Here is a 19,601-nt window from a genome sequence, read left to right on the forward strand (position 1 = left end):
TCACTTAAATAAAGACATAAAATACAATCACCACCCACACAGCACTCTCCAAGCTAAAGCCAGTGGGAGTGTTGACTATGGTAAGATTGCAGATATGAAGGTGCCAAATCTCATTTACAATGCATTCCCTCCACATTTCTTTGAAAGGAGCTGGGTTAGGCTCTTAAGCAGAGGCTCTGTGACATTCATAATTTATTTTCCCTCCAATATCCTTTTTATCAGTAAGCGAGAATAGCAGTATGCCTCTCCTTCTAATGAGTTTTTCAAAAGAAAATGAGGAAAGAAATATCCAGTTGTATACATATTTGGAAAGAGGAAATGGTTTTGTTTTGTTTTGTTTTCACCAGGTATCTTAGGAATTGAATATCTTTAACGCAGCACACCAACAGCAACCTCCTAAAAAGATATATTAAAAATTAAAACAAAAAATTCCTCAGGAGGAAGGCTTGTTTTGCAAAGATAAACCTTTATTGCTAAAAATCAATAGAATTTTAGAGACCTTAGAATATTATAATTGTTGCCATGTCAAGGAATATTCCTTTGAGCTGCTAAGCAGTTTTCACTATATGTTCATCAAATTACTTTGCTGATAAGAAAATCTGGACTTTTCAAAAGTGTTGTGTCTTTATCAAAAAATCTGTTTTTTTCAAAGTTAAATGTGGAGTGTCATTCTTACAAAGCTATTAGTATTGGTACTGGTATAATTTGTTCTTGCTAACATTTATTGCATATGTCTATATTCTACCTACTTTGCTGCATTATCTTATTTAAACCCAAGACAACACTATTATATAAGTGATTTTATTAATCCCGTTTAATTGCTAACAAAAAGCAAGGACAAATTATCTGCCAAGTTCATACAGGTATTAAGTGATGTATCCCCTTTTAATCTCTATGTTATACTAACATCTTGGAGAAGAAAATTAATGTATTTTAAAGATGCATTTTAACACTAAAAAGAAACATCTGAGTTTAGTGTACATGAAATGTCATCTTTTCAGGGTGGCATGCAACAGATTTATTTATAAAAAATGAAGAGAATTGCTAAAATATACAACAAAAATTAAAACCAGGTTAAGACAAGGACACAGATAATCATGGAACAAAAAATTTGGGTCCTAAATAATACTGATTATAATATTTGTAGCCAAGAAAGTGAGACTTCCACTTTGCCAAAATCAGATCACATACTCCAAGAACATTTAGTTTGGTTTACAGTTTTAAAAGGGATACAGAGAAGTGTTGCCAAATAGGGGCCACATAACTTAGTGGTTAAAAATGTCAGTTTTGGTATCTGATACCTGGATTCAAACTAGAAATCTACTTACTAGCCACGACCCTCATCAACTCATCTCTCACTGCCCCTATTCTCTCAGCTGAACATTGAGAATAATAGTAGTAGTAATAATAATAATAATAATAATAAATTTACAGGGTTGTTAGGAGGATTTAATGAGAGCAAATGTTAGTAAAAGAGAAGCATTCAATTAATATTAATTGTTAATATATTCAAAGAGACAGTTCAGAAAATTAAGATCTAAAATATCACAATGTAAGAAACAGACGAATAGAATTTAGGAAAGTGGGCAACTTAACTTCCATGGCCTCCAGAATCACAGACTTTTAAATAGCTAGACAGAAATTACAGTAAAATAATTCCAACCAAAAAAGAAAGAACACTGTGAGAATTAGAACTTTCCCTAAGACAGAATGGACATCTTCAAAATTAGGCATTGACTTAGTAGACATTATTGTAGAGGAGCTTAAAAGAGGTTTGATCAAGATATCTTTTAAACTTCCCTAAAATTTAAGATTCTATGAAAAAAAATGACCTTAGAAAATCATATGAAGCAATTTCTCTTACTGTAAAAGTCTGCTTAGGTAGAAAACCAGTCAACAACGTCTAATCACCTCATCTTTTAAGCCTATTATTTTCTAAAATTTCTAGCCCACACTGATAATTCTCTGAATTGCTAGCATTCATGTAAATAACACATGAATGTTTACATTTTAAAAATATGCAGTTTTATAATATTTCTAGCTTTTCTGATTGATTTTTCAAAATTCCAAGTCAATGATCAATGCTGGATGAATAGAGATCATGCAATATATTGCTCTTCTTTACCTTATGGTACTTACCACATTGATGGACACAGAAGTTAATGCTAAGCAAATAGTGATTTTCTGTTCAGACCTAAAGCATACTGTTGAACAGAAATTTCAATACAAATCCAAGAAACTTACTTTGAACAACTGTACTTTATTTGGATAACCAAAAGTTGAAGAACAAAGTTATCTAGGTATTTCAGAAGTAAAGATATGTCTGTTTTCAACATTTGCATAAATAACTTAAATAGACTTGATTATAAGCCAATCTTTCATCAATATAGGGTATTTTTTTGAGAAAATTGTAAAATGTTATCAGTAGTAACATTTCTCATACCAGAAGCATATCTATGTTGCTTTTTTAAAAATTAAATTTCCTGGAAAAAATGTGCTCTGTAGAATGCTTATTGTATTATGTATGGGTTATATGACATGATTCAAAATTAGAATAATTGCTTTCTTCATTACTACCTATAATAAATAAATATCTATTAATTTAGTTTAATGATCGATTATATATAATTAGTCCTATAGATACCTACTATTTTTCTGTATAAATTAAAGTCACTTTCTCTCTATGACCCTTGTTCTACAAAAGTAAAATCAAAATTTAAATATGCATTCCTTTTACTTCCAAACAAGTAAAGAACTCTCAATGTAATCCTCCTCTTTAAAAAGAAGTCTGTTTGAACTGCTGATCCTTTAAAAAAATTGACACTATTTTGATTTACAAAGAAATAGATTTTTTTCAGAGTTTTAATTTAGTAAAACATAAAGACAAAAGCATATATAATTATACTAATAAATGACTGCATTTTTCTTTTCTATATCTATCTGATATAGATACATAGATGAACAGACTGACCACAATCTCAAAGAAGTCAAGATAAAGGTATTTAAACAAATACTAAGATCAAATTCTCAGAAGTACCGACCTCACCAAAAAAATAGAGCCTTGTCGTAAAAACTTAGGAGTTTATAAATCAGAATGCCTAGGTTTGAATCTAGGATCCATCGGTTAAGGAAACTTCAACAAGCTACTTAATCTTTCTAAACATTAGGGTTCCCACCTCTGAAAGAGGTTTAACAATATTATTCTGATAAAATTCTGAGCAATTTTTTTTTTTTTTTTTTTTTTTTTGAGGCGGAGTCTCGCTCTGTCTCCCAGGCTGGAGTGCAGTGGCAGATCTCAGCTCACTGCAAGCTCCGCCTCCCGGGTTCACGCCATTCTCCTGTCTCAGCCTCCCGAGTAGCTGGGACTACAGGCGCCCACCACCTCGCCCGGCTAGTTTTTTGTATATTTCAGTAGAGACGGGGTTTCACCGTGTTAGCCAGGGTGGTCTCGATCTCCTGACCTCGTGATCCGCCCGTCTCGGCCTCCCAAAGTGCTGGGATTACAGGCTTGAGCCACCGCGCCCGGCCAATTCTGAGCATTTAATAACATAAAGTATCTGAAGCATTTTGAATTTATACTTAGCATATAGTAAGCATTATGTAACTATTTTAGATTACTGTTATTATCATTAGTAGTATCTGGTTATTCATACTCCTCTTAAGGAGCATAGCCCTGGACAGGTAACCAATCCCATTTAAAGAGCAGAATGTAAAGCAGACTTTTCTCTACCAAGGGCTTTCTTGGTGCCCTGAAGCTCCAGAGAATTAATTATAATGTGTGGCCATGTTTCCAGTGCTCTACAACTGTGTGTTCTAGAACCTTGGTACTGAACAAAGCTAACCAGGACATATGGGGTAAATCCATTTGATACTGCTGTCTTAACCAGCAGTCTCCAAAATCAGGGGAAAAAAACCAAAGCAACATTTTGAATATGTACCCTGAAATAAATATCTGATGAATGTAAATGACCCACTATACTGATAAATTACATTATAAAACATTCTGAAGAAAGAACTAAACAAAGGTCTGAACCTTTCTTCAAACTGTTTCCCTGGAAATATTTCAGGCTAAGAAAAACAGGGAATGTCAGCTGTGTTACCAGCAACATTGTTTATTATCAGTGAAATGCTTCTGGACGGAAAGGACTGTGATTGAACTATGAAATCATTTTGGGCCTCAGGGACCTCAGCCTCCTTGTGTACAGTGTGTTCTTGATCCCAAGGGCATCCTTTGAGGGGACCTACGCTGTTCCCAAGATACAGGTACCGAGTAGGAATGAGCCTTACCCAATGCAAGGTAGACCATGCCTACCCACACGGGTTCCTCATCTTAAAACAGTTGCTACATGAAGGAGTGGGGGTAAATGCTTCCTGAGCAACTATAGGGACTCCTACTGAATAAACACCTGACACTATCCTGTTGACATTCTGTGTGTCCTGCCCTGTATCCTGCTAAACCAAGTAAACCTGCTGCCAGACCTATTATGTCATGCAAGTGTGAATGTCACCCCAAAGCCACCAAGTTCACTGCTGGTGGCCATACAGACATACGCATGTGCAAAAATACATTATTTTCTTCATCTATCTTCATGTATTATTTTAAGCACCATGCTTTTGAGTATACTGCTTGGATACACATACTTTCAGAATATGTTATGTATACTCTTTGCAATAAGCTTAGGATACATTATTTTTTCACTTTATGAATTTTTTTTCCTTTGGTGATTTTGACAGATCCTTTTCTTCGGTTACTTTAAATCTTTGACTCTCTCTGCAAGTATTACTTCCTGTAGAACTTTTAAAATGAAAAACTGGAAATTCCATTGTTATAAATCTTGCTTTAGCAGGACAGTTTCAGGAAATACAAACATTAAAATATATTCCTGATGTTCTCCATTCTTAAATTTTTTCCTTTAGAAGATATTAAGATATATCCATAGGAAGATTTAGAAACTAAAAGGTTGTGGGAGAGGTAACTCTAGCTTTTAAATGTAATATACTTTATACTGGTTTCATTACAATATGCTATGCTAAAAATAGAATTATGTCTTCCATTCTTGACACTATTCTCAGTTCCACTCTTGACACTATCCCCAATAGTGGAGAAACTATTTCTTCCACTCTTGATAATTTTACACTTCCTATGAAATTTCCTATAGAGTTGTCTTTCATTACCCCATTTTGGGGTACAAATGGTTTTAAATACATATATTTGTAAACTTACCCTGAAACATGCAACATCAGCAGCATGTAGAAGACAAAGAAGAGGTTATGAGTATACCAGAAGATATCATAGTTAGAAACTCTGCAAAACAAATATATTCATTTTAATGCTACTTTACATTCCATCTTACTAAAAATATCAAAATATCATGTATCATTTCAAACATATCTCACAATTTAAGAAAGCTAAAATATGAGTATGTCTGATTTTCATCTAATACCAAAGTATTAACACACCATATAGAGAGAACTGACAAAAAACATGAGTAAGAATTTATCATTTTGTAAGTTATTTGTATTTCAAATACACATGGAAATAATAAAAAATAAGTTGTTTATTTTCAAGATATTACGATATAAGACTAAGAAGCAGATAGTAGTCTGCTAATATGTACCTTGGCTATTATTTTATCAATATTGTCAATTTTCAAATAATTTCCAAAACAACCAATACTCCTCTTTCAATACATATTTTGAGAATAGTTCAAGGGAAACTCAAAAAGAGAGAAATTAAAATAAATCATGACCAAAGTGTTATATTCTTTTCCTGGACAGTGTAACCAGAATGATACCTCGATGTTATTGCTCTGAGGGAGGACAAAGACACTGAAAAGACAGCGAATGTCGAGCATAATCTACAGAACATTTGAGAGAAGTAAAAGAGTAACAGTTATTTTATTTCATATGTCCAGGGTGGATTTTATATATTAGAATCTTGGAAGTAGCGGGCAGATATTTACAAAAGCTTCCTAGATGAACATGATGTTTCCCATAGACTCTTAGAGAAACCCTTATTTAAGCAGCAGGCAATTGCTTTACATTTACTCCACTCATAGTATTTGCTATCATAAACAATATCATTACCATGCCTTGTAACATATACAAAGTTCTATTTTTTTTTTTTTTCGAGATGCAGTCTTGCTCTGTTGCCCAAAGTGGAGTGCAGTGGTACAATCTCAGCTCACTGCAACCTCCACTTTCCACTTTCAAGCAATTTTCCTGCCTCAGCCTTCTGAGTAGCTGGGATTACAGGCACTCGCCACCATGCCCAGCTAATATTTGTATTTTTAGTAGAAATAAGGTTTCACCATGTCGGCCAGACTGGTCTCGAACTCCTGACCTTGTGATCCACCTGCCTCAGCCTCCCAAGGTGCTGGGATTACAGGTGTGAGCCATCGTGCTTGACCCTCTGATCCTTTTTAAAATCAAAACCATTATAATGTGAATTGCAAGATTTAGGGATACACTTTTCTAATGCTTTTAATACACACTGCCCATTGCCCTCTAAAAACACATTTATTAATTACAAACCCAACCGTAGGCTAGGAGTGCCTGTTTCCCAAAACTCAGACCAAATTTTGTAAGTTTTCATTATTTATTATAAGTAGGATGGGGTATTATTTCATATGTGCGTTACTCACTTTTAATTCTTCTGTGACCTTTCTGTTCATAATCATTACCCATTTATATAGAGTATTTTAAATTAATATGTGTAATTTGTTACACATATTAGACCTACATTAAACTTGACTTTCCTCATAAGCTTGTAATGCCACCTTTATTATCTAGCAGGTTCTTATATATAGCAAGGTCATTTTCAGGGCTTTTTACTGACTTTGTCCCTTGGTTCAATGTGTTGGTCATTTTTGCAAGTAAGTCCCACTCTCTTTTAAGTTACTGAAGTTTAATCATTTTAATGTTCAGTAAGGCACATCCCTCCTTTTACTCCTCTTTTGAAATATGTACTTGGATGTGCCCCAGACAAACTTTGGAATCACTTTGCTAAATTAAAAAAACAAACAAAATACCCCATCTGAGAATGTTATTGAAATTGAAACACCCCTAAAAAAAAAAAAAAAATCGAGGGGTCAGGCATGGTGGCTAATACCTGTAATCCAATACTTTAAGAGGCAGAGGTGGAAGGAGTACTTGAGCCCAAGTGTTCGAAACCAGCCTGGACAACATATTGAGACCTTGTCTTTACGAAGAAAGTAAAATAAAATAAAAATAAAATTAGGCATGGTGGTGTGTGCCCGTGATCCTGACTACTAAGGAGGCTGAAGTGGGAGGATCACTTGAGCCTAGGAAGTCAAGGTTGGGGCTTCAGTGAGCTGTAATCTTACCACAGTATTCTAGCCTGGATGAGAGAGAAAGATCCTGTCTCAAAAAAATAATCATAATATAATAAGAACTATATCTTTATAGTATACAGCCTTTAGTTAAATCTCTACATATTTCTCTCAGTGAACATACTTCTTTTGTCTCCAGATATTATGTGTTTTGCTGCAATTGTGAGTAGTTTATTTTTATTTTATTCATTTTTTCAAACTAATTATAGTTAACAGACAAAAGGATTATTTTTACATTTGTTTTATATTAAATTACCTTTTTCAACTGTTTCACTTGGTGTTAACACCAAATTTTTCCATAATTCTCTTCAATTCTCTTAGAAACCTAATAATTACCAAAATAATTACCAAACATAGATATTATACCTACTTTTCTGGAAATAAAATAATTTATTGTTGCATTTTTTCCTAATAATTCCAAATGTTTCATTTTTTACTGTATGTAAATATTGGTAGAATTAAAAATACTTTTTGTTTTTTCTTGATTTTCTTAGGAATACATCTAGTATTTCACTGTTGAGTATAACCACAATTCTAGCTTTTATATTTTTTAATTCTACAATGGAAATAATTTTAATTTTTAGTTTATTTACTGTATTTTAAGTCAAAATTTGAGTTCATATTAGTAACTGCCATTTTAAAATCAATTGAGATGAGAAAATGTATTCCTGTCATCTGATAATAAGATACATTAATTATTTTAATAGATTGACCCATATTGAACTCTCCTTGAATTAGGAGGCTACATTTCACTATCAGAAATCAAACATTGCAGGCTTATTTATTCACTTGATTTGTCTAATGCTTTAGTTTCTTACTGAGAAAAAGAAAAGGTAAAATAAAAGAGATACCTGTCTCCATGATTCATTTAAGAATTTCATGATTCTAACAATAATACTTACAGAAAAGCAAACTAGGTGTTATAATCTTGCTTAAACAAGTTTTAAACAAAGCATAAAACCTCTGAAGATTAAGAAGTGCTTAAATTGCTTATGAGAGCAAATGCAAAATCTCAGTTCACAATAGAAGCTGATCTTTTCATTCCATTTGATAAAACTGTATCTCAAGGATTTTAAAGTAAATATGTCAGATGCTCTAATTTTCCTTCAAGAACTCCTAAAATTGAAAAAAAAATAGTTTTTTAAATGATTCCTATATCTAAATAAAATAAAACTGCTCCCCACAAAATTGGCACCCTTACATACTAATGTTAGTGAGTTGCCTTTCTGTAAACCAAGTTTTCATTCTTATGAAAAGCTTTAAAAAGTGTTCTTACAATTTGACTCAGCTATTCTACATCTAAGAATTTTTCCTTAGGAAATCATTGAAAAAGCATGTAAAGACATATGGATGGGGGTGTTTGTTTCAAAATTGGAATACAAAAAAAAAACAACAACCCAAATCTACCCAAAACATTTAGTAATATGGATCTGGGAAAATAATGTATAAAGACCTATTTGGCGATGTGCTGTGCCATCAGTAAAGAAAATAATAACAAAATATTTATTAATGTAAAACACGTTCATAATATAAATTTAGGTAAAAAGTAAATTAAAAGCAATATTCTAATATGGTCCTGTTTTGGTAAAACACATAGGTATATAAGAGAGAAAAAATGATTTGGGGGTAGGAGGAGGGGAATTAGTGAACAAGAGTAAGAAGGATTTAATCTATAAAAATACACTACATATGCACAGTATTAATCTTTGGGTAGTGACTAGACTTGTGAAATTTTGGGGTGTGTGTATGTGTGTGCACAAATGTTAAAAAGTATAAGGATAGATTCATTTAAGTATATTATTTGGCAATTATTTTCAAAGCTTACATACATATATATAGATATATTTCTGTGTTTCTATTGAATTTCACATCTCAACAAGTAGAACAATTGAAGATTTTTGAAGATTAGAGGAAATACATGTTACATTCCTTTTTTGCTTTCTTTAACTAAAAAGTTTATTCAGAAACATCGACACTATAAATATTCTGAAAAATTAAATGTGTCCATCAGAAATGACATGTGAAAGTGCTCCTGATAATGTACATCTGATTTTGCTCAAAATCTCTTAACGATAAGAATCAATATGAATGCAGATAATTTGTTATTTTAGCAGATGGAAACCAACAATTTCTCCAAAGTTTTGTATAGAACATCATGTTAATTTACAGCAAGACAAACTCATATCAGGAAAATAGCTGTAAAATAATTTTAAGTCACATATTCCTAGGAATTCCTAAGGTCCCTGTATGTACACATTGCTTTCAATCCCATGCCCCATAGAGATACACTACCCTTAAGAAAGATACTCAAATTCTGAAGAACTGTAATTGTTTTGGTCATCAAATGCAATCTCCATACACAATGTCTTACCAATCCAGAAAATCTGCTAATACGAAGAGAATTTTCAGAAACAAGAAGTCATGTATAGAAACAGCTATACTTCACTCTTACTTACCCAGAACAGTCCATTAACCAGGACACTACAGTGGTTAAACACTTTGATTACTCAAGACTTTTTCTAAATAACCTGACAGATAAACATCAAAATAATTGACTCTGACACTTACCTTATTGCATATGTAGAGGCTGTGATCATGAGGAATAGCACCACTACCATGCAGACCCCTGTCAGGCCAGGAACTATAAAAATGTACACAAGTACGTTTTTACTTAAATAATAGTGAGAAAAAAGTATAAAAAATGATTACATTAGAATCCAAAATACTATGCTGTTCTGTGGGAAGCCTAATTCAAATCCCATATCTACATGTATGTTCTCCCTCAAACAAGCCTTTTACTTTTTTATTTTTTAAATTAATTTTTAATTGACAGATAATAAATATACATATTCATGCAGTACATGGTGATGTTTCCACAGATATAAAGTAAAAGTGATCAGATCAGAGTAATTAGAATATACATCCATAATCTCAAACATTTATTATTACTTTGTGTTGGGAACATTCAATACCCTTCTTCTAGCTATTTGAAAGTATATAATACATTATTGTTTACACTAGTCATTCTACAGTGGTATAGAACAGAACACCAGAACTTATTAAAATCAGCACAGTTTCAAAGTCTTTCAGGCAAATCAGGGTCTTTTATCTAAAAAAAAAATTCTTTTTTTTATTTCCCAAATATTCTACTCAGAATGGCAAATATGTACTTACTTCTGGAGGTATATACTAAATATCAGTAATTAATGCAATAGGACAAAGTTAACATTCAGACTACAAAGAAAAGCTATTGAGACAATTCCATCTGGAAAAGTGACATTCCTCTGCTTATTTTCTTGTCAAGAAACCTACTATGAAATAGAAGGGCTGTCATGGACTATTAGCCACCAGCAGAAGCAGACACCTTGGGTACAATGCAAGAGCAACACAGGTGTGTGTAATTAGGATTCCAGAGTTAGAATCACTGGAAAATAACAACATTCGAAATCTCAGTACAATAGAAACAAATTTCACTTATAAAGCACTACATGAAAAATAAGAAAATCAGTCTACAGGTTCTTAGTACTTGAGTACTCGCACCTCCTCACTTTCCCAGTAGACAGTTTTAGAAGCCTAATAAAAGGTGTCCTGCCCTAATGTACCTAATCCAAATCATTTCTTCTCTGCACTTCCTTCCCGGAGTACTTCCTTTCCCATTGATTTTTCCATTTCCTACTGTGAGTGCTTTCTTCCCAGTTGTAAGAGATGAGCAAGATAACTAGTCTGGTTCACTCTAAAGAGCTAATGGCATGAAAAATACACTATTTTGGTAAAATAGCATGCCTGCAAATTAACCTAGCCATTGTACTTCCAAATGTTTACCCAAAAGAAACAAACATATATCCATGCAAAGACTTGTTTAAGAATGTTCATAGCTATTTATTTTTAACAGTCAAAGTCTAAAAACAACTCTGATCTTCATCAACAGATTAATGGATAAACAATTGTGGTACTTATCTGTACCTGGAAAATTAATCAGCAATAAAAAAACATAAACTGTTGATAGATAAGCAACAATATACGTGAACCACAAAATTGTTAGACTGAATAAAAGAAGTTAAATCACCCAAGCCCTGAAAAAGTACAAACTCTATGATTCTTTGAATATAACATTTCAGAAAATTTATACTATTCTTCAGTGACAGAAAGCAGATCAGTTATTAGGAGGGGTAGAGGGCAAGATGCATTATAAAAGAGAACAAAAATTTTCTGTGATAATAAAAATATTTATCATCTAACTTTTGATGATGGTTCCACTATTGTGTATGTGTGTGTATATGTATATATCAAAACCAATCAAATTGTATACATGTGTATAATTAGTGTACTTCAATTATAATTTCATAAATTTGAGAGAAAAAAGAAGAGGTTGAGCTCACTGTTTTCAAGTATTAAAGAAGAAAATCTTTATTTGACCAAATGAATAACTAAATGATAGAATCCCAGATGGCTACAGAGTGTGAAATTATAGTTAGAGGGGCTTTTCCAATATTTTATTGGGCCTTTATTAGTGTTCTTCTATGTCTGCATACAGTTTCCTATATAGTTCTGAACATGCCAAGATTAGTCATGGAATGTCTGCAAATTACTTCATTGAAAGAACACCTGGAAAAATGGAGTATGTTTAGAATAGAGCCACAGTTTCCAAAGTGTGTTATTTGAAAATTAATTGCTTGAAATATTAATTTCTATTACCAAAAAATACTATAACCATCCCTTAAAAAGTCACAGGGTACATTAATGTATAAAAGTCCCTGAGAAGTATTACATTTAAAAAACCTGATTAAACTTAAATATTTTCTTAAACTTATTAGACGAGAATATTCCTTTTAGGTCAGAACATGAAAACATGTTGGAAAGACTTAGAGGAGGTCAAATAGTTTACTTCAGTCATTTGAGGATAAAGTAGAAGGCCCAGAAGACCCAGCCAATGATGTATATGGTCTGAGATTACACTCTTGTTACTGTCCCTCAGACAAAACTCCAATCTTACTGAATCTCATCTGCAAACTAAGGAGAATAAATCTGATGATTTTCTATCTTCCTTCAGATTTATAGTTATCTCTTTTATCTAAAGAATTTGTTTTTCCTTCTTATTTCCCAAAAGTAAAAAAGACCAAAGTGCATAATTTATAAAAGATTTCAGATCAGTGAAGAAGAACTTACAATTAGCAAGGGCAAAAAAAGTATACTATAACCAGAGTTGTCAAAAAGTCAGGGGTAACTACCTTAAGAAGCCCACTGAAAGCAAACAAGCAGAGGCTGGCTAACCTATTATCTGGGATGTTGCAAGAAGATCTATGCATCAAATAAAAGAGTTAAACAAATGACTTATATTCATTCAGTGAACGGTTTATAGGCATATACAATGTACTGTTAAATGCTAGAGATAAAATAAATTCTGCTCTACAAAAAATCCCAGTCCACTGGTGGAGACAGACAAGTTAAGCAGGCAATTACAACACAGGGCATTAAGTGCTGTAAAGAGAGCTAAGCACTGAGTGCTCTCAGGGCACAATAAGGGGCACCCGAAGCTAGGGTTGATTGACAGCTCAGCTAAGTCCCAATACATTAGCCTTATTACAACACATTCCAAGAGTCTGAAAACACCGGCTGGAAATCATTGGGCTAGTCTAATCTCACTGGGCAAAGTTAGGAAGTCAAACCTATACATGTTTCCTTAGCAAAATACATGTGTATTCTTATTGCTTTATATTTATGCATATTAAATTTACTAGTCATTTTTAAAATGAATAATTGCATGACATTGTAATTTCTAGATGAACCTGAGTGATTATTTTCATCCATACCCAGGTGTGGTCAGAAATATACCATTATCTATTCATTATCCTATTTTCCTAACATAGTTGGAAACATAATTATATTTGTTTATGAGGGTTTTTAAAATTAAAATTAGACATTATCCATTTTATTCTCACCATGAAAGGTACTACCAAATTTGGAGATATGTACCAAGCATTTTTAAATGAATGTTTAAATAATTCAATCTATTAATCTTACCTTAGAAATCCTTAATTGGAATGTTTTTAACATTTCTTATGTAGTAAGTTTAGCCACTATATTTTACGTCGCTTGTATAGCCAAAGACTTTATTTTCTACAAGACAATCTTAATTTGTCAGTACTAGATTCCAGTGAAAAAAATTTCAACACACAGGGATAGAAGACTCTACATAACATTAAAAAAACTAAACTCCATGAAATCTATTAACTAATAAAAATATTCTTTATCAGCTGGGCGCAGTGGCTTACGCCTGTAATCTGAGCACTTTGGGAGGCTGAGGCGAGCAGATCACAAGGTCAGGACTCCAAGACCAGCCTGGCCAACATAGTGAAACCCCGCCTATACTAAAAAAAAAAAAAAAAAAAAAAAAAAAAAAAAAAAAAAAAAAAAAAAAAAAAAAAAGGACAAAAACATAGCCGGGTGTGGTGATGGGCACTTGTAATGCCAGTTACTTTGGGGTCTGAGGCAGGAGAATCGCTTGAACCCGGGAGACAGAGGTTGCAGTGAGCCGAGATCATGCCATTGCACTCCAGCCCAGGCGACAGTGTGAGACTCTGTCTCTTTCTATATATATATATTCTTTATCACTAGAACACCTAAAAACATACATGCTTTCTTTCATCAGGAACTTAATGTTTCCTAGGTGCTGTGCCTGAGAACATTCAGAGATGGCTGTGGAATAGTTTCAGTCAGTATTAGTGATACAAAGCTGGATTAAGTTCTTGATAGAAAAGGGTGTCTTTCATCCCATTACCATCCTTAGACTCTACTTTGCACTCTCACCTGCTATTCTTCAGTGGGGACAAACGAATGCCTTAGGAGCTCCAGACTTACGCTTAGGGATCCCTGTGTCTGAGCCCAGTTCTACGCTGATGACCTGGGAAGTGGATGCCTCCTGCTGGCCAGCGTGGTATTTCTTTCTTGAAATTATGTGAGAGTGGGCCACCAAAATGGTATTAATTTGCTGAATTGGGTGAGTCAAATTGTTTATATTGCCAGAGGCCATAAAAAAAATGTTTACCTAGGACCCTGCATACTCTAGAAGCAGCCCTTCCCAACCCAAGAGAAGCTCACCTAAAAGTGGAAAAGACAGTATATGTAAGGAAATAAACTATTCTACAACACAGTATTTTTACAGTCATCCTTCAGTATCCATGCTATTGGTTCCAGGACCCCTCACAGATACCAAAGTTTGAGAATGCTCAAGTATTTATACATAACCTGTGCACACCCTGTCACATACTTTAAATTATCTCTCGGTTACTTAAACAATAAATACCTAATACGAAAGGCAGGCAGTAGCGAGATAGTATGCTCAAGAGTATGATGAGATGTTCAGCAGTGACAGGACAGCAGCTCCCAAGGTACCTGAGAAGATTAGTAACACACTTTGCCAAGTCTCTCCCAGAGACACACTAAGGTAGACCTGGGAAATTTGTATTAAGTGTCTTCTCTACTAAGTCCAACACCATTCATGGGGACCTCTGGGAAAGGACATAGGATGATGGGGTTGCATGCTAGGTATTGAGATTACCTGCTTATAAGAAGTATTAATTATACTAAGTGCCTTAATGTGATATCTTAGTCACATAACAAATTTTTTTGTATCTTTGTAAACTAAACTTTTCAAAGCATTTTAAAAGTTCCAAAGCTTCAATTAAACTTTATGTTTCAGAAAATAATATTAAACAAAGTTTTTCTTTCTCTCTCTTAAACAAATTAACAGTGAACCAAAAAATACATTGGTTCATACATAAGGTTTTGTTTTTCTGTACTTGTGTTCTCATCCAATTCTTCAGGCCTAAATGAAAACATGTTTTCAATGAGCAAAGTTGTAAGCAAAACTAAATTGTGTTTCTAAAGAGAAAACTGTGAAATACGTTGTGAGTGGCAAGTATTATAAATCTATAGACAAAAGCAAAATGTATCTTATAAATCCAAACATATAGCTGTGACATGGATGGGGAAAGCACTAGAATTATTGCGATTTTTCATCATAAAATTGATTCAAAATAAAAACAATGCATTTGCCAGGGTAATGTGCCTCAGTCCCATGTGCAATTCCAATACTTAATTGGGTATTACAGCCAACAATTTGTGATAGATCATCTCAACTCTGCAATCATCCTTGTCCCTGAAATATGTGCTAAAAATTCCCCAAATGCATCTTTCTTCTTTCATCTTTATAAATGTAAGGTTGGGAAAAAGAAGAATTTTAGTAAAAATTGTTTAACATCGGGGAAATTTTGAGATGTTCAAACGTGCATTAACAAATTAGTCTAGACTGAGATTTCATGGACAATAGGCTTGAAAGGGAAAAATAAATTACAAATGAAATAAGAGACATATTTCAAAGAAATAACTTATTTTAATGACTGTTTCTCCTCTTTGTTGTAGATTTTAAGATTATAAAAAGTTGCACTAAATGACTGAATTATAAGAACTCCATGGATACCCACAGTGCTTGTTTTTCCTTTCCAATACATTGAGGGCAGGAGCCTGTTAAACGTGCACTATCTCCTACAGCACTTGCCACAGCAGCAGGCACAAAGCAGGCCCTCAATAAGCATGCGGTTATTTTGTTTTGATAGGAAGACTATATGACAGTGAAATGTATTTGCTTATTTTTAATCTCCATTTATTCACACCCCAATATTTGCATTGTCTCTCTGTTCTCATTGCAACCTTATCCTTTAGCTCCAAATACTTATTCTTATATGCAAATTGTCCATGTGTTATATTTGTAACATATATCTAATTGTCGTGTAATTTGATAATGCTTACTTTTTTTTGTTTTTGTTTTTTTTTTTTTTGAGATGGAGTCTCGTTCTGTCATGCCCAGGCTGGTGTGCAGTGGCGCGATCTCAGCTAACTGCAATTTCTGCCTCCTGGGTTCAAGTGATTCTCCTGCCTCAGCCTCCTAAGTAGCTGGGATTACAGGCACCTGCCACCCACCACACCTGGCTAATTTTTTGTATTTTTAGTAGAGATGGGGTTTCATCATATTGATCAAGCTGATTTAGAGCTCCTGACCTCAGGTGATCTGACCGCCTTGGCCTCCCAAAGTGCCGGGATTACAGGCATGAGCCAACGTGCCCAGCCCGATAATGTCTACTTTTAAAGATGTTCCTGAATCTAAAGAAAAGGCTAAGAATAACAACTTACCAGTCGTGAAGAGAAGTTTTCTAGGATCCTGAGAAAAAGAAAAAAAAAAATAAGTGATTAAAAACTAAAGCACTGATGACATATAATTCTATAAAGAGTATGCAGTATCTACAAGCCATATATCTGTCATGTAAAATACTGTTTATCCAATGGAAGTGAGAAAGACTCGATTAAGTTTCATAACATTTTCACAATGCTAGAGGAGATTACAACAAGCAAAAACCCAATTCACAGAAATCTATCCATCTGAGGCAAAATACTGGATGACTCAAAAGGCCTAAAAATTATTATTAATGGTTACCTACAAGCTAGTGGCACTGGTTTTAAGCCTACCTTTAACCATTTTGAGCTCAATGTCTTAGCCATGATGTTAAGGTATTATTATATACTCTGTTCACCAAAACTGTGAAATTGCATCACAAGATGTGAAGATAGAATTAAACCCAATAAAATATGTAGGGGATTTGCACATTGTAAGCTCAATACAAAGAAGACTAATTGGGAGCTTTCTATGTTTCAAAAATAGTGAAAAGTGGTGAGGATAAACAAAGATCAGTATCTGCTACTTGGAAGTATGAAAGATTAATATTGTTATAATATTGTATGATTTCCTTTAAACTACATCTCTTATGCTCTAATGGGTTATAGTCAACACCCTTGTACCTTCTGGAAAACCAATCCCTACTAGATTTGTGAATTTATTTTTTATCCCCAAGGTGCTTAATATTTCACAAGCTTTTGAATTCCTTTCTTTGTGCCTCCATTGAATCAGGGGTCAGGCCAGACTATGTACTAAGAAGGAAACAATTTATATAGTGTCATTTGGGGGTCTTTGAATAAGGACCACTTGCCTAGGAATAGCTCCTCACCTGGCTTAATTCAATTGACTTCTATTCCAACTATTAGAAACATGGCTATAGGGTGATCTAAGAAAACTGAATGTATAAACAACCCATAAAAATATAATATGGGCTGAACAAAGTCATAAGAATAGAAATGTGAATAAATACCTATGGAAACCCAGAAGATGGAACAATTAATATTGCTAGAGAAAGAAGAGGAAACCTGAGAGTGAGAGACGTTTTCACAGTGGCAAGGTGAGGCAGATTGAGCTGGGCTATCAAGAAAGGGCAGCAGTCGCAAGCTGGAGGGTGAGTCCTTCCATGCAGAGTAAAAGCATAAAACAAGAACAATAGGGCATATGACACAAAACCATCTCTTTCAAAAGCAGTTCACAAAATAACATATGTGTTGATGATATATATATATATAAAATATAATCAATTATCAATACAGCAATATATAATATATAATATATATAATAGATATGCCATATATATTTATGTATATATTTAAATATATGTGTGTGTATATATATATACACTTATTTTCATCTACATCTAATGCATTGCCTTGTACCTATTAGATGCTAAATACATATTTATTAAAAAGAGGGAAAAAAACAAAAAGAGAGACATGAAAGAAGGAATACAAGAAGAAATAAAGGCAGGGGAAATACTAACTTAAAACAATGAGTTGCCACTTTCATCCATCAGATTGGAAAAAAACAACAGAGATGAGTTGTAGAAATAGGCATTCTAATATTAGTTAGAAGTGTGAAAAAAGGAGAAGACTTTTTAAAACGGAATTTGGCACTGTCCATCAAAACTAAAAATGTGCAACCTTTTAAACCAAAATTCTACGACTACAGATCTGTGTAGAAGTGGACAAAGAAATACATTTATTGGAGTGTGGTTCATAACAAAAACTGAGAATCAACCTAAATGTCTGAATAAGAAAAAGACTAAAAATAAATTATGGCATAGTCATATGGAGAGAATGAGATAGATCAAGATATTTTGATACAATAAACTATAAAAGTATATTTATGGAGACAAGTAAATTGCCAAGGAATATATACCATAAAATGCCACTGAAAATATCAGAAAAAAATGTAATACACTGTGGCTTGTTTTGGAGAAGCTTTCACTTTTAACTTTGTTTACTTGAGAGTTTTAAAATATTTTATATTGAGCATATATAACTTTTCAAAGAAAACAAATTTAATAACCGAAAACCTTGAAATCACTAAAAATATTGGAACTTAAGCAAAAGTTTATTCCATTAAAATGAGAAAACCATTAAAGTTATTAAAGACATGAATTCTGAAAAGAGAAGAAAAGAAGAAAAAGAAACAAAGAAAATGTTGTAACAGGGGCAGAAAACAAGTAGCTAGTGATTTGAGCAGAGGGCAGCAGGAGAAAGGGAAGCAGGTGGGAGTGAGATCAGGAGAAGTGGAGGCTGGGTCTGAAATAATTACATGTGAAGAGCCGTCACTGGCCTCCTAAGGAGCTGGAATTTTTCAGTGGTTCTCAGTGCTGAATGCACTCTACAAGCCTGGGAAACTTTTACAAATTATCAGTGCCTGCCTCCCAACCAAGACCAATTAGATCATGTTGGTATTTTTTTTAAATACGAGTAGAGAAAAGGGCTGTATCAAAGGTTGCTGGCTATTTTGGTTTTGTGATTTGTTTCTGTATTTGTTGTTACTTTTTCATTAGTTTTGTTTTGAGGGGGAAGTCAAGCACATGATCACAACAGTATTAAACCTAGAAAACTCTGGTGATATGTGGAGGAGAAAAAGGAGTGGGGAAGATGGGAAAAAAATTTTATTAAGTCACTACCAAACTTAGTCTGCAGAACAGGAAAATTAGGGTGGGGGGATGCTAATTAAATGGCACAGAACAGTTTGTTTTTGATGTAGTCTTGGCATTGTGAAGCAAAGGCAGCCTGAGGACTGTATGAGAGCATCAACCAACAGAGACCTAACTGGCTGAGCATGTGCTGTTCATCAAGCTCTGGCCTGCACCTTGCACATATAATTTCATTTTATGGACGGCTTCCCATGGGGAATAGCACTATGTCAGATATTGCCTGCTACAGAATTGAATTTAACACCACCTAATTCGAGGAATGTTTTTAAATGAATGAATCATGAAAACTCACTAACATTTTTTTAAGTAAAATAAATTGATTTATCCAGGATTCACAAATAATCAA

General features: G+C 33.6%; 1 protein-coding gene across 8 annotated transcripts in view; it reads right to left on the minus strand.

Moving 5' to 3' along the window:
* Nucleotides 1–19,601, minus strand: part of NOX4 (NADPH oxidase 4) — a 191,954-nt gene that overhangs the window by 112,618 nt on the left and 59,735 nt on the right. For all 8 annotated transcript variants that reach the window (XM_050755530.1, XM_050755535.1, XM_050755531.1 and 5 more), the window contains 3 exons: nucleotides 16,542–16,569; nucleotides 9,921–9,993; nucleotides 5,225–5,305 (listed from right to left, as the gene is read on the minus strand). In XM_050755530.1, coding sequence (XP_050611487.1) covers nucleotides 5,225–5,305; nucleotides 9,921–9,993; nucleotides 16,542–16,569 — 182 coding nt within the window. The remainder of the gene's footprint in view (nucleotides 1–5,224; nucleotides 5,306–9,920; nucleotides 9,994–16,541; nucleotides 16,570–19,601) is intronic.

The sequence above is a fragment of the Macaca thibetana genome, chromosome 14, assembly GCF_024542745.1.
Source record: "Macaca thibetana thibetana isolate TM-01 chromosome 14, ASM2454274v1, whole genome shotgun sequence".
Lineage (NCBI taxonomy): Eukaryota > Metazoa > Chordata > Mammalia > Primates > Cercopithecidae > Macaca > Macaca thibetana.